The sequence below is a fragment of the Triturus cristatus genome, chromosome 8 (assembly GCF_964204655.1).
Source record: "Triturus cristatus chromosome 8, aTriCri1.1, whole genome shotgun sequence".
In the NCBI taxonomy this organism is placed as follows: domain Eukaryota; kingdom Metazoa; phylum Chordata; class Amphibia; order Caudata; family Salamandridae; genus Triturus; species Triturus cristatus.
In genome coordinates this window covers 1,168,448,413-1,168,461,974 of record NC_140591.1, presented here as the reverse complement: position 1 = coordinate 1,168,461,974, position 13,562 = coordinate 1,168,448,413, and the positions used below count along the sequence as shown (strand labels likewise).

Genomic DNA, 13,562 nt, shown 5'->3' with positions numbered 1-13,562 from the left:
TCAGCTCCAGCCTAAGAGTGGAGACCCCAAAGTGCTGCTTGCTAAGCAGGGCAGTGTGCTATACTGCAGCATGGCAATCTGTGACCTTCTCCTTTTCTTCTTTTTAGGCTTCAGGTATCTTTCCTTAAACAGATAAAGGCTGAGGTTTTTAGAATTCAATTCTTAAACATTTTAATGTATTTACTGAAAGCTACAGATGACTTTAATAATAATAATATCTGATAGAGACTTCTAATTGCAGATTCCTTACCTTTAAACTTACCTTTAAATTTCCCAGGCGTCAGTCTGGATCCGGAAACGGTTATGTGAGCAGTACCCCTGTGTGTAGTCGGGTGGCTTGGTTCAGTTCCACGTGCCGTCGTCGTTGACGCCGGATGTGGCACTGCGGTCACTTATATAGGCACCACCCAGACATCAGCTCTTTTCTTTATGCGCCAGTTAGCGCTGATCTGGGGAAGAGTTACCCCTCTGTCTCTTTTTGACTGACTTTTTTTGATGTTTTGTCGAAGATTTTGTCATGGGTTGACCTCTAGAAAGGGAGGGTTAAAACCGTATGGCGCCTGTCACCGCACCATGTCGGTTACTGACCCACACCTTTTGTTCATATGGTGTCTCGAGCACGACCACAACTCGAAGTCATGCTCGGATTGCCGGGCCATGGCGCCTAAGGCTTTGAGGGAGCGGTCCCTACAGCTGCTTGTAGCTCAGCAGTCTACGCCATCTAGCGCGAATCCAAGGAGGTCTCAGTCCCGATCAAGGAAGTGAAGGTTGTGGGACTGCTCCAGGAGCCCCAAATCTTCTTCATTGCACTCGAGGTCCTCGGAACACTCTGAGAAGAAGCACATAAAGAAGAAGAAGTCTAGATGGACTTCAACTTCACCTCGTCCATCGAGGAATGATGAGATGAGTGGGGAACATCGTTGTTCCAGGCACATTCTTCAGAGCCGTTTCCAGGTCTGACTCTGCACCTCCCACCGTTTCCAGGACCTGGAGCGGCCCCCCTCAAATAAGAGTTTTACGAGGTCATGTGCCAAGCTTTTGAGCGGGCTGACCCCTATGATGTGACTTTGGGCGCTGTGTGGTCAGAAGGGGTCCCATCAGATACTGTGCCGACGGCTCCGGCTCTGATGGCGTCTCATGGATCAAATCTGGAACGGCGCCAATCCTGCCAATGCAATATTCTTCGGCTCCGATCCCATACACGCATTGGGAACGAGTGGGAGGGGTCATTGGACCCTTTAGAACACCAGTTTTACACCCCTAATGAAAATTTGGACTGATATGAAGATCTAGAAGAGGCCAATGGACTGGACACCTCTCAAGATACTTGTATGATCTCTCCACCTACTGTGGCTATGAAGGAGGAAGGATCTTATGCAATGGTGGTGGAGAGGGCAGCGTAGGTCCTTAACTTCAAACTTCCCTCTGTGGCAGTCAAGACTAAACTCTTGACCGAGGTGATTTAGCCTGGGGCTTCCTCCTCTGAACCTCTATTGTCCTTTAGCAAAGCACTGACTGATGTCCTTTTAGGAACTTGGTCCAAGCCTAGCAGGGTGGCTCCTGTGAATAGGACAATTGCCCGCCACCATCGCCCTGCCCTGGGTGATCCTAGTTTCCTCAGCCAACACCCTACCCCGAGAGCTTGGTAGCCCAGGCCTCAACTTCCCATGGCGTGTTCCCTGCTGCTCCCCTGGACACTGAATTCAAGAGGGTGGACACACTTGAGAAGCTGAAGTTTTCTACGTCCAGCCTGGCATTGTGGTCAGTGAACACCGCAAGGCTTTTGGGCTGTCACTCCTGTACCTTATGGGAAACGGTTGCGCAAGTGCTGCCACAGGTCCCAGAGGAGGCCCGGGCCATCCTGTCCCAAGCAGTGAAAGACCGGAGAGATGCAGCAAAGTTCACCATTAGGTTTGGTCTGGATACGACTGACTCGCTGGGCGGAGTGCATTCGTCGACAGTGGCCTTGCAGCTACAAGTCTGGCTATGAACATCTGGCTTTTTGTTGGATGTCCAGGCTACCGTCATGGGCATGCCCTTCGATGGGACTTGTCTTTTCGGAGAGAAGGCAGACTCGGCACTTGAGTGCCTCAAATACTCACATGCTATGGCCAAGGCCTTGGACCTCTCAGTGACACCTCAGCCCCAGTCTGCCTTTTGCCCCTTTCGTGGCTATGAAAGGGGCGTGCCACCGCCCCAACCATATCCCAGCCACCGTCTTGGGCAGGCTTCCCAAGTTGTGCTAGGACGAGGATGTGTGAATTCCAAATTCGTGGGAATGGTAGCCAGAAGTCGTCCGCCACCAACCCCCCGGCAGCTGCAATCTCTTAATTCCTCCTAGTTTGGTTCTGCAAGACCATGGGTGTCCAGTTGGAGGGAGAATCCAACATCATCTCCTCTACTGGCAGTTCATAACATCGGACAAATGGGTCTTGCAGATCATTCGGAGGGGTTACTCCCTTCCTTTCCAATCTTTCCCTCCTCCTTTACCGTCATCTCACAAATGGCTGGCAGAGGATCATCTTATCTTGCTCCAAGAGGAAGTAAAGGCTCTCCTGGCCAGGGGGTCTATAGGAAGGGTTCCGATATCAGAAGTAGGCAGTGGTTGTTATTCCTGCTACTTTCTGATACACAAATAGAACAAAGGTCTTTATCCTATTCTAGACCTCCGAACCGTCAAACTCTTCCTCAAAAAGCAGAAATTCAAGATGCTCACTGGCTCAGGTCTTGTCTTCCCTCGACCGAGGAGACTGACTGTTAACGTTAGACTTGCAGGATGCATATTTTCACTTCCACATCATGCCTGCCAGCAGATATTACCTGCAGTTCAAGGTAGGCCACAAGCACTTTCAGTTCACTGTGCTTCCTTTTGGCCTTACCAGCGCCCTTCGGTGTTCCCCAAAGTGATGGCAGTGGTTGCGGTTGATCTGTGGAAGTTGGGAGGTTTCAGTCTACTCCTACCTTGACGACTGGCTGTTGTAGGCGTCCTCACCCCAGACTGTCATCTCCCACCTCCAGTCTACGGCGGACCTCCTGCATTCGCTAGGGTTCACTATAAATGTGCTAAAGTCACACCTGACTCCCTCTCAGGTGCTCCCATTCTTCTGAGCTGTTCTGGACACAGTGCTGTTTCAGGCTTATCCTCCCGAGCAGCGTGTCCAGGATATTCACATTATGAAACTGATGATTCAGCCTCTCCCCTGGATTTCGGTGAGAATGACTCCGAGGCTGTTGGGACTCATGGCCTCCTGCATCCTGTTGGTAAATCATGCCAGATGGTGTATGCGGTCTCTGAAGTGGGACCTGAAGTTCCAGTGGCCGCAGCATTAGGGGAATCTCTCCGACAAGGCCCATATCACAGAGGAACCTGCAGTGGTGGCTAACAAACTGCGATTGGGTGAGAGGCAGACTCCTCTCCCTTCCCCAACCAGATCTCACAATAGTGGCAGATGCGTCACTCCTGAGACGGGGAGGCTATCTGGGAGAGGTGGAGATCAGAGGACGCTGGTTTCCGGCGGAATTTGGATTCCTCATCAATCTGTTGGAGCTCCGAGCATCCTGACTAACACTGAAAGCATTTCTTCCCTTAGTCAAAGGTAAGGTGGTGCAAGAGCTCACAGACAACACCACCACCATGTTGTACTGCAATATGCAGGGGGGTGGGGTCGTGAACCCTTTGCCAAGAGGCCCTGCACCGCTGGACATGGCTGGAATGGCAGGGCATAACCCTGGTGATTTAACATCTGGTAGGTTCTCTGAACACCAGGATGGATGAACTCAGCCGTAGATCACGAATGGTTTCTCCTGTTGGAAGTGGTGCAAAGTCTCTTTCAGCAGTGGGGAGATCCTTGGTTAGATCTGTTCACCTATGAAGAGAAGACTTATTGGAGTTTCCAAAGCCCTTTTCGTCGTGAGTGGAGCTTAGGCCTCCTGTACGCATTTCTGCCTATACCACTTCTGTGCAGAGTTCTCAGAAAAGACCAGGCCCAAGTCATTCTTGAGGCTCCGGACTGGGCACAGAGAGTTTGATATTCCAACCGTCTAAAAATGAGCATTGATCCTCTGATCAGGCTGTCCTTTTGGGAGGATCTTCTGTTGCAGGGGAGGACCCTCCACCCAAACCTGTCAACTCTCCACCTCCTTGTGTGGAGTTGAGTGGTGACAGTTGACAGATTTTGACCTTCCTCCCAAGGTTTGCAAAGTTATCTTGGCGGCCAGGCACCCCTCCACCAAAACGGTATACGCCTGCCGTTGGCAAAATTTTGTAAGGCGCCTATATTTTGTGGCGCTTATATTTTGTGGTGCTTATATAGGTGACCACGACTTTTCAGCCGGCGTGGGTACTGTTCACACACAACTTTCCTGATCCTGACTGATGCATGGGAAATTCAAAGGCCAGAAATCTACAGTTCGATATTGTCTCTACCAGATAATGCGTTACCAAAGGTAAGTAACTTGTTCAGTAGGTAATTTATAAAGCACTTGGTTACTCCATCCAAAGTGTCCTCGTGCTAAGGACTCATTCTCCAGTAAAGAACCTATATACACACTCAACAGGTCCTTGATTTACCTAAAAAACCATGTTTTAATTCTGAGCATTCCTGTCTCAGACCCAGGAGGCATGGTGTTCCACATTTTAGCAACTAGAAAGCTGAGGAAGTGTGCTCCCATGCATGCTTTTTTCACGATGGGGATCACGGTAAATGCGGCTCCTGCAGACCTAAGACTTCTGCTGGGTCGATAAGGCTTCACCAGAAAATGTAAGAATTAATGTCTTTTGCCATTCAGGATTTTGTGGCAGAAGCACATAGCTTTAAAGCACTCTCTCCTACTCAGAGGGAGCCAATGAAGTTTGGCAAGGGCTGATCCCGTGGGAGAGCACTTCGGGAGGTTCAGCAGCAGGTGTGCTGCTGCGTTCTGCACCCTTTAGAGCTTTCTCAGCCTATCTTGTGAGGCTCCGAGATAAAGCACATTACAATAGTCCAGGCTGGACATGACTAGTGCCAGAACAGCTGATTTCCTGGCGGCTTCAGGGAGAAAGCCTATGGTATGTTTTTAGGATTCCAAAGCATTTTCCCACGAGTCTGGTGATCTGGCTGTGGAATGATAGGTTAGTGTCAAACCAAATGCCTAGGTTCTTCACTTTCGGTTTGGGAACCGGTAATGGTCCAAGTACCTCCGGTCACCATGGGGTGGACCAGATAAATGGTTGCTTTCCTATAATGAGAATATCAGTTTTTCTGGCATTGAGTTTGAGGCAGCTCAAGCAGGCTGGATCTAAGACGAGCCGCAGAAGCTCCCTCATCCTGAGACAGAGTGATAATGAGCCATGTGTCATCTTCATATGACACTATACTAAATCATGGACCCTCGATGATATCTACTAGGGTGCAAATGTAAAGATTAAATTACGTAGGGCTCAATGCAGAGCCCTGTGGCACCCCCTGCCGCAGTGAAAAGATCTTGGATGAGAAAGGTTTTTGAACCATCTGAAAGGTGTGGTTCTGTAGGAAACATTAAGTTAAATATTCAAGTCATTTCATTGTTACTAATATTCCACTAATTAAGGATGTTTAATCGGATAGAAAAAACAAAAAATTGGGGGGCTGTGAAATAAAAGATTGAATTAATGTAGTATCGCAAAGCAATCTATTTTGGCAGACTTTGAATTTGTGCTGCATTTGTTTTATTTTCAAGGTCCGTCATTTAAAGCAAGCAGTTTAAAAGCTGACAGAAAATTAGAATTTGTGCCTACTAACCTGCATATTCAGAGAATGAGAGTCCAGGAGGAATCAGGCTCAGGTATGCACTACTTTTACTATGGGTAAAACTGGGTGGTGAATTAAAGTATGATTCTTTTAAGCAAGGGGTTCAAACAAGCCAGCAATTTAGGTTTCTTGCACCATGGTATGTGTGTGTGTGTGTGTATATATATATATAATATTAATCACTCTTCCTTTGTGACAGATAGAACTGGGCCGCACTCCAAGAGATTGTATAATTCCTCTTAACTTCCAATAAATTTAACAAATTAAGATAAGGCAGTCCATGGAACCACAGGGCCAACGCTTTTCAGTCTCGTAGAGACCTTGATCACGGTAACGCCCCCTTGTGTAATCACACCAGATACACATTATGAGTAATCTCGTCATTTCCTGTTTACACAACTGTGGCATTGTGGGAGTTGTGGTCTTCACAAAAAATACTTATGAGGACTGATTCGCAAAATCATGAATGCAATGAAATAAAGGTTTTCACATCACATTTGAAATATTTAAATACAAGATATATAACATAAAAATAAAGCCAAGTTAAATACATTTAATAATTTCAGTTATTCCATATTCAAAATGCATTTGTTGTTGAGCTTATACATTCATTACTATCTGATTCAGATGGTTAATTAATTCTCATTAATCTCCCTGATTGGTCATTCATGATCATCTTTTCAATATCCAATATCCTCATGATCAGAGTATCCCCCTCCAGTGGGCGAGATATATATATATATATATATATATATATATATATATATATATATATATATATTCACTGAAAAAACCATAGGTTTCACACATGTTATAGTTAGCTGGACATTTTACTGATAAAAAACCAATGAAATTCCCCCGTTATAGTTAGTGCAGGCAACTATAACTCACGCGACCGCAATCCTCTGCTGATGCTAATACTGTATTTAGACACTTATTTGCCCCTGTCTTCTTCCATTAAATTTTAGCTATACATATATTACAAATATTTTTTTTTCATAAAGACACATATGTCATCAGCAGAGGATTGCGTCGCGTGAGTTATAGTTGCCTGCACTAACTATAACGGGGGAATTTCATTGGTTTTTTATCAGTAAAATGTCCAGCTAACTATAACATGTGTGAAACCTATGGTTTTTTCAGTGAATTTGCAAGGTTTTTTAAATGCTAATTCCTAACTATAGCGTGTGTGAAACCTATGGTTTTTTCAGTGAATTTGTACGGTTTTTTAAATGCTAAGTTACTTTACGCCATTCGTGGCGTGCGCGCCCAGTTAATGCAGTTCGTTCCGTGCGCGCACAGTGAGGACGCGGTGCGCTTCGCGCACCGCGCGCCCACTTTACGCAGTTAGTGCCGTGCCCACGTTACGCAGGATGGGCCATGTACGCACGATGCGCTTCGCGCACCGTGCGCACATGGAGGACATATTATGCGCTTCGTTGTGAAAGGTAATCTTTTGTATTTTCAATTGGAACAATATATGCCATGCACAAATGGTGCTCTGCAGGCACCATTTGCACACGGGGTGGGGCGAGTGTGGATAGTATTTTTTTTTTTAATTAATTTTTACCGTACGCGTACGGTAAGCGTAATCGGCGTTTTAAAAAAAAAAAAAATAATTGAATTTTTGGTCTTGAGGGGACTTTGGGGACATCATCATCAATGCTAGGTGGTTAGGAACTTAATACATTGCCCCTTTAGATGTTTTTTGCCTTTGTTTTTGCTGCCTCACTCAGAGTGCGAGAGAGAAAATGGCGGCCGCCGCTTCCTGGTTTCGTCCGATTCGAATGTTTACTTAGATCTAACAGCCAATCAGAATCGCGCTCGCGCACGGCACCGTACGCGTATGGTAAGCTTACCGTAAGCGCACGGTAAGCGCACCGTAAGCTGCCACAGATATATATATTGATTTAAATGCTATTTGCTCAGGATCTACTGAACAAATTAACACCAAACCTACAAAAGGCACTTCCTTGACCTGAGGACTACCTCTCTGCCAAATTTCAAGTAACTCTGTTCAGCCGTTCGGGCTGTAGCTGTGTCTAAAGGTCCTATGGAAAAATGCATGGGAAAAACGCGTTTTGGGACCCCCCTTTTTTCTCAGCCCCCGCTTGACGAATCCCCCCGAGACTTTCAGGGTAGGAGCGGAGCGTAGCGCCCCACCTATTTTGAAAATTTCGCGAGGATTCGTCGACCGGCGCCAAAGTTATTCCAAATAGAATGTTGCGGATTTCCTATGGAAACAGGGTCCTAACTATAACTATCTACTGGCGACCGACAGTAGATAATATATATATATATATATATATATATATATATATATATATATATATATATATATATATATATATATATATATATATATATATATATATATAATATGTATATTATTATTTCTGTATTAGTTCTGTAGATACCTTTAAACAACTGTGGATACATTAGAAGAGAGGTGTCCAAGGAGGTCACTCTTAGGCGTCATGACTGGAAGGCAACCTATGCCATTGGGAAGATTAGGTGAGATTAGTAAATGAGTGAAACAGTAAAACTTTGACATAGATCCCTGCTATTAAGTTCTAGTCTTTGTTTTTGTCTCAGCTGTTTTTGTCTCAGCTGATTGTTTAGTGTTTTAAAAAACTGGAGTACACATATTTATGAGGTGTTAGAAATTGAATTTTTAGTTGGCTAGGGCATGTGCCAAAGTCTGGCAGAAACCACCACTCTAGTCATGATAAGAGAGTTACACTCTTAAAATAAACCCTGCTTACCCCCTTGGTAGCTTGGCACGAGCAGTTAGGCTTATCTTAAAGGCAGTGTGTAAAGCATTTGCACATAACCAACAGTAATACAGTGTAAGCACTACAAAAGGACACCACACTAGTTTAGAAACATATCCAATATTTTTATATATTTAAGGCAAGACCAAAAACAATAAAAATGATCCACAATACAGTACTTAAAAATCTTCAATTATCAAAATATGCTTGAAAAATAGTTCCTTGATGTCAATAGCTCCATCTGGGGCTATCACGGCGTCATAAGCAAACAAATCCAAACAGTTTTGGCTGACCGTGGCGTCGCGGGCCAGCTACGGGGTCGGGAAGACCCGCAAATAGTACCTTTTAGAAATGCAAGGTGTCGGCAACCTCTGGTTGAGCTTCTGAAAGCACGGCGTCCGCAGGCGTCGGTTCTGGAGGTCGGTGCAGGAGTCGTCGGGCCCTTAAAGTCACACGTGTTGCAGGTCGAACTCCCCTCCGTTGAAGTCTGGAGTGCTGGTGTCTTCAGGCGTCAGGTGCTGCGGTGTGAAGTGCACTAGTGCAGCGTGCGTTGCCCTGAGGTCACGGTGCGAGCAGCAGCTCGGTGATGGCGTCGTCGGTGAGACCAGGGTCGCGGTGGGAGGTAAAGGCGGTGCTCGTCGCGGTGCTGGCAGGTCACGGTGCAAGCAGCAGCGTCGTCGTGGCTGAAGCGTTGTCGTCGGCTGACGAACTGGAGTCGATGGTGCTGGCGTCAGTAGGCCAAGGCTGCGGTGCGGGATGAGGGAGGTGCATCGTGTAATGTTACGAGCGGGGCCCTCGAGCCACGGTGCAAGAAGCGACGTAGATTTCGGCGTGGAGCATCGTCGACGGGGATACCAAGGTGTCGTCGTGAAGCGGTGCAGAGTGCGGTGCCCACAGGTCACGGTGCGAGTAGCGGCTCAGTGGCGGCGTCAGCAGGCATCGTCGGTGAGACCAGGGTCGCGGTGCGGCTTTGCGGCGGTGCACTCTGCGGTGCTTTCAGGACACGGAGCCAGCAGCAACGTAGTAGACGGCGTTGGGTTGCTTTTTCCTCTGTTGCAGCACAAAACACACAGTCCCCAGTGCTGAGGACAGAAGAGCTTGAAGTCTTTGCTGTTCCTGAGACTTTCTGAACAGGGGGTAAGCTCTACCTCAAGCCCTTGGAGAAACTCACAAAAGTAGGTTGCAGAAAGTTCAGTCCAGTCCTTCCACTGCCCAAGACAGAAGCAGCCACTGCAGGCCAACACAGCAAAGCACACAGCAAAGTTCCTCCTCACACCTTCTTCTGCTCTTCTTCTTGACAGTCTTCTTGATCCCCCAATTTTTTTTTTATAGTTCAGGGGTCTGGGTCCAAATATTTATATCCCAAAATCCTTTGATCTCTTAGGCAGAGAGTGCCTGTTCCCAGCCAGAACCAGTTCTGCCTTCTCTGGTGTGACTTCCTGGAAGGAGGTGGAGACAGCATGGTCAGAGGCAGACCAGGCCCTTTGAGGTGCAAGGGAATCTCCTCCCCCTTCCCCAATTGCAGCCCAGGTCAATTCAGCCATTTCCTGACCCACCTAGACTATCTGGAGCCACTCCTGCTCCTCAGCCTTCTGTCATCCAAAACACAGACAGGCAATCCACATTCCAAAGAGGCACACGGTTGTATGACATAATTTCGACAGACAGAAAATCGACCTACAAATATATCGCAACAAAAATATCGATGTCAAGAATATCGACATCCTATCTACAACATGGTAAGTACAAAAATATCGAAAATTAAATATCGATGTCAAAAATATCGTTATTAAAAATATCGTTTTTCTTTTACTTTAAAAATATATGTAAAATAAACCAAATTATACTTAGAAATTAAAGAAACATAATTAAATATATTGTATAATATTTAAAATGTATAATTAAAATATATAATTTAATAAAACTTTAATTAAACATATACATATAATATATAATATATATACTTAATAATAAATTTTACTAATAATTTCTGTAACGTATAAATTATTAAATGTTTTTAAAAATTACCAATACATCTATACACATAAAATAATAACATTAATAAATATTTAATAATTACATATAGCAAATAATAATCAATATTTTTAATGTAAATAATTTTTATTATTAATGATATATTACAATAGCAAAAATAATACAAAACGTATGAAATATGAGACACAATAAAACTACTAGTCCAACTCCAACAAAAACAACAGTAAGGAAAATGTTGAATACCGTAGGGGTAAAAATTACTATTCCAACTCCAAAGAATGCAACAGTAGGGAAAGCGTTAGATAGCATAGGGTTCAAATTACTATTCCAACTCCAGAGAGTGCAATAGTAGGGAAAGCGTTGGATAGCGTAAAGGTAAAAATTACTATTCCAACTCCAGAGAGTGCAACAGTAGGAAAAGCGCTGGATAGCGTAGGGGTAAAAATTACTATTCCAACTCCAGAGACTGCAACAGTAGGGAAAGCATTGGATAGCGTAGGGGTACAAATTACCATTCCCACTCCAGTAAATGAAACCGTAGGTAAAGCGCTGGATAGCGTAGGGGTAAAAATTACTATTCCAACTCCAAAGAGTGCAACAGTAGGGAAAGCGTTGGATAGCGTAGGGGTAAAAATTACTATTCCAACTCCAAAGAGTGCAACAGTAGGGAAAGCGTTGGATAGCGTAGGGGTAAAAATTACTATTCCAACTCCAGAGAGTGCAACAGTAGGGAAAGCGTTGGATAGCGTAGGGGTACAAATTACTATTCCCACTCCAGTAAGTGAAACAGTAGGGAAAGCGCTGGGTAGCGTAGGGGTAAAAATTACTATTCCAACTCCAAAGAGTGCAACAGTAGGGAAAGCGTTGGATAGCGTAGGGGTAAAAATTACTATTCCAACTCCAGAGAGTGCAATAGTAGGGAAAGCGTTGGATAGCGTAGGGATAAAAATTACTATTCCCACTCCAGAGACTGCAACAGTAGTGAAAACGCTGGATAGCGTAGGGGTACAAATTACTATTCCCACTCCAGTAAGTGAAACAGTAGGAAAAGCGCTGGATAGCGTAGGGGTAAAAATTACTATTCCCACTCCAGTAAGTGAAACTGTAGGGAAAGCGCTGGATAGCGTAGAGGTAAAAATTACTATTCCAACTCCAGAGAGTGCAACAGTAGGAAAAGCGCTGGATAGCGTAGGGGTAAAAATTACTATTCCAACTCCAGAGAGTGCAACAGTAGGGAAAGCGTTGGATAGCGTAGGGGTACAAATTACTATTCCCACTCCAGTAAGTGAAACAGTAGGGAAAGCGCGGGATAGCGTAGGGGTAAAAATTACTATTCCAACTCCAAAGAGTGCAACAGTAGGGAAAGCGTTGGATAGCATAGGGGTAAAAATTACTATTCCAACTCCAGAGAGTGCAATAGTAGGGAAAGCGTTGGATAGCGTAAGGGTAAAAATTACTATTCCCACTCCAGTGAGTCCAACAGAAGGGAAAGCGTTGGATAGCGTAGGAGTAAAAATTACTATTCCCACTCCAGAGAGTGCAACAGTAGTGAAAACGCTGGATAGCGTAGGGGTACAAATTACTATTCCCACTCCAGTAAGTGAAACAGTAGGGAAAACGCTGGATAGCGTAGGATTAAAAATTACTATTCCAACTCCATATAGTAAAACAGTTGGGAAAGCACTGGATAGCATAGGGATTCTATAAACATAATAACCAATTAAATAATTAGTTTAAAAAAAATAGCATATTAATAATTATTTTACAAAATATGTATTATTACATACCAATTATTTAAAATAAAAATTTATATAAATAACTTTAAATTACATCCCACACTATTCCCCCTTTAACACACAACACACTACACATACAAAATACACAATACATTTAAATATCAGTTTATCTATTATTTACAATTAATAATACATTCTTTATAATTAATATACTTATTTACAAATTTATACATATTAACTACCAAATTACAATTATTCACAAATTAATTATTAATTAACAATACATTAATTAGCAATAACAACAAATAACATGAAATAATACATTTATATTTACTATATTTAACGTACTAATAACAATTAATTACCAATTAATAATTAATTAACAATTAATTATTATTAATTACAAATAAATAAAAATTATCAGTAATTATTTGAATTTAATTACATCCCACCCTATTCCCCTATAAACCCACAACCCACTACACATAAAAATTCACATAATTAATTTAATCATCAATTAATCACTTAATAAAATTCACCAATTAATTAGTAATTAACAATTAATTAATTAACAATACCAATAAATAAATATTAATATTAAACTAATTATAACTTATATAATTAACCAATTAATAAAATTAATTTACAATTAATAATTAATTAACAATTAAGTAATCAATTAATATATTTAATTAACAATTAGTAATTAATTAACAATTAATTAATCATAAATACCAATTAAACAATACATATTAATTAATTAATTATAATTAAATTACTTCCCACCCTATTCCCCTATAAACCCACAACCCGCTCTGATACTAAAACGCTAAATTATATTTTAAATAATTATTAATCTCTAAACATTTATTTTTAAATGTATTAAAATACATTACAATAATCTTTAACATACAAATAAAATACATATTAAAATACATTACACTAATAAAATATCGATATTCTTAACATCGAAATTTTTGATTACGATATTACTTACATCTATATTAATGACTTCGATATTGTCAACTTTGATAATACTTACCTTGGGGTCGATATTCTGTCCATCGATATTCTTGACTTCGATATTCTTTACCTACGATATTTACAACTCGATATACTTGTAGGTCGAAATTTAAAACTCGATATTTAGACTGCTCACCGAGGCACACAGGATGACTGAGCAAGAAAATACCTACTTTCTAAAAGTGGTGTTTTCAAACACAGAATGTAAAAATCACCTTCACTAAAAGATGCATCTTTAGATTCTGAGTTCAGGCATACTAAACTTT

The 13,562-nt window shown here is 42.6% G+C and overlaps 1 protein-coding gene across 6 annotated transcripts in view; it reads left to right on the top strand.

Moving 5' to 3' along the window:
- The window catches only part of INPP4A (inositol polyphosphate-4-phosphatase type I A), an 857,226-nt gene that overhangs the window by 546,742 nt on the left and 296,922 nt on the right, over positions 1–13,562 (top strand). For all 6 annotated transcript variants that reach the window (XM_085622821.1, XM_085622820.1, XM_085622817.1 and 3 more), the window contains exon 16: positions 5,698–5,802. In XM_085622821.1, coding sequence (XP_085478947.1) covers positions 5,698–5,802 — 105 coding nt within the window. The remainder of the gene's footprint in view (positions 1–5,697; positions 5,803–13,562) is intronic.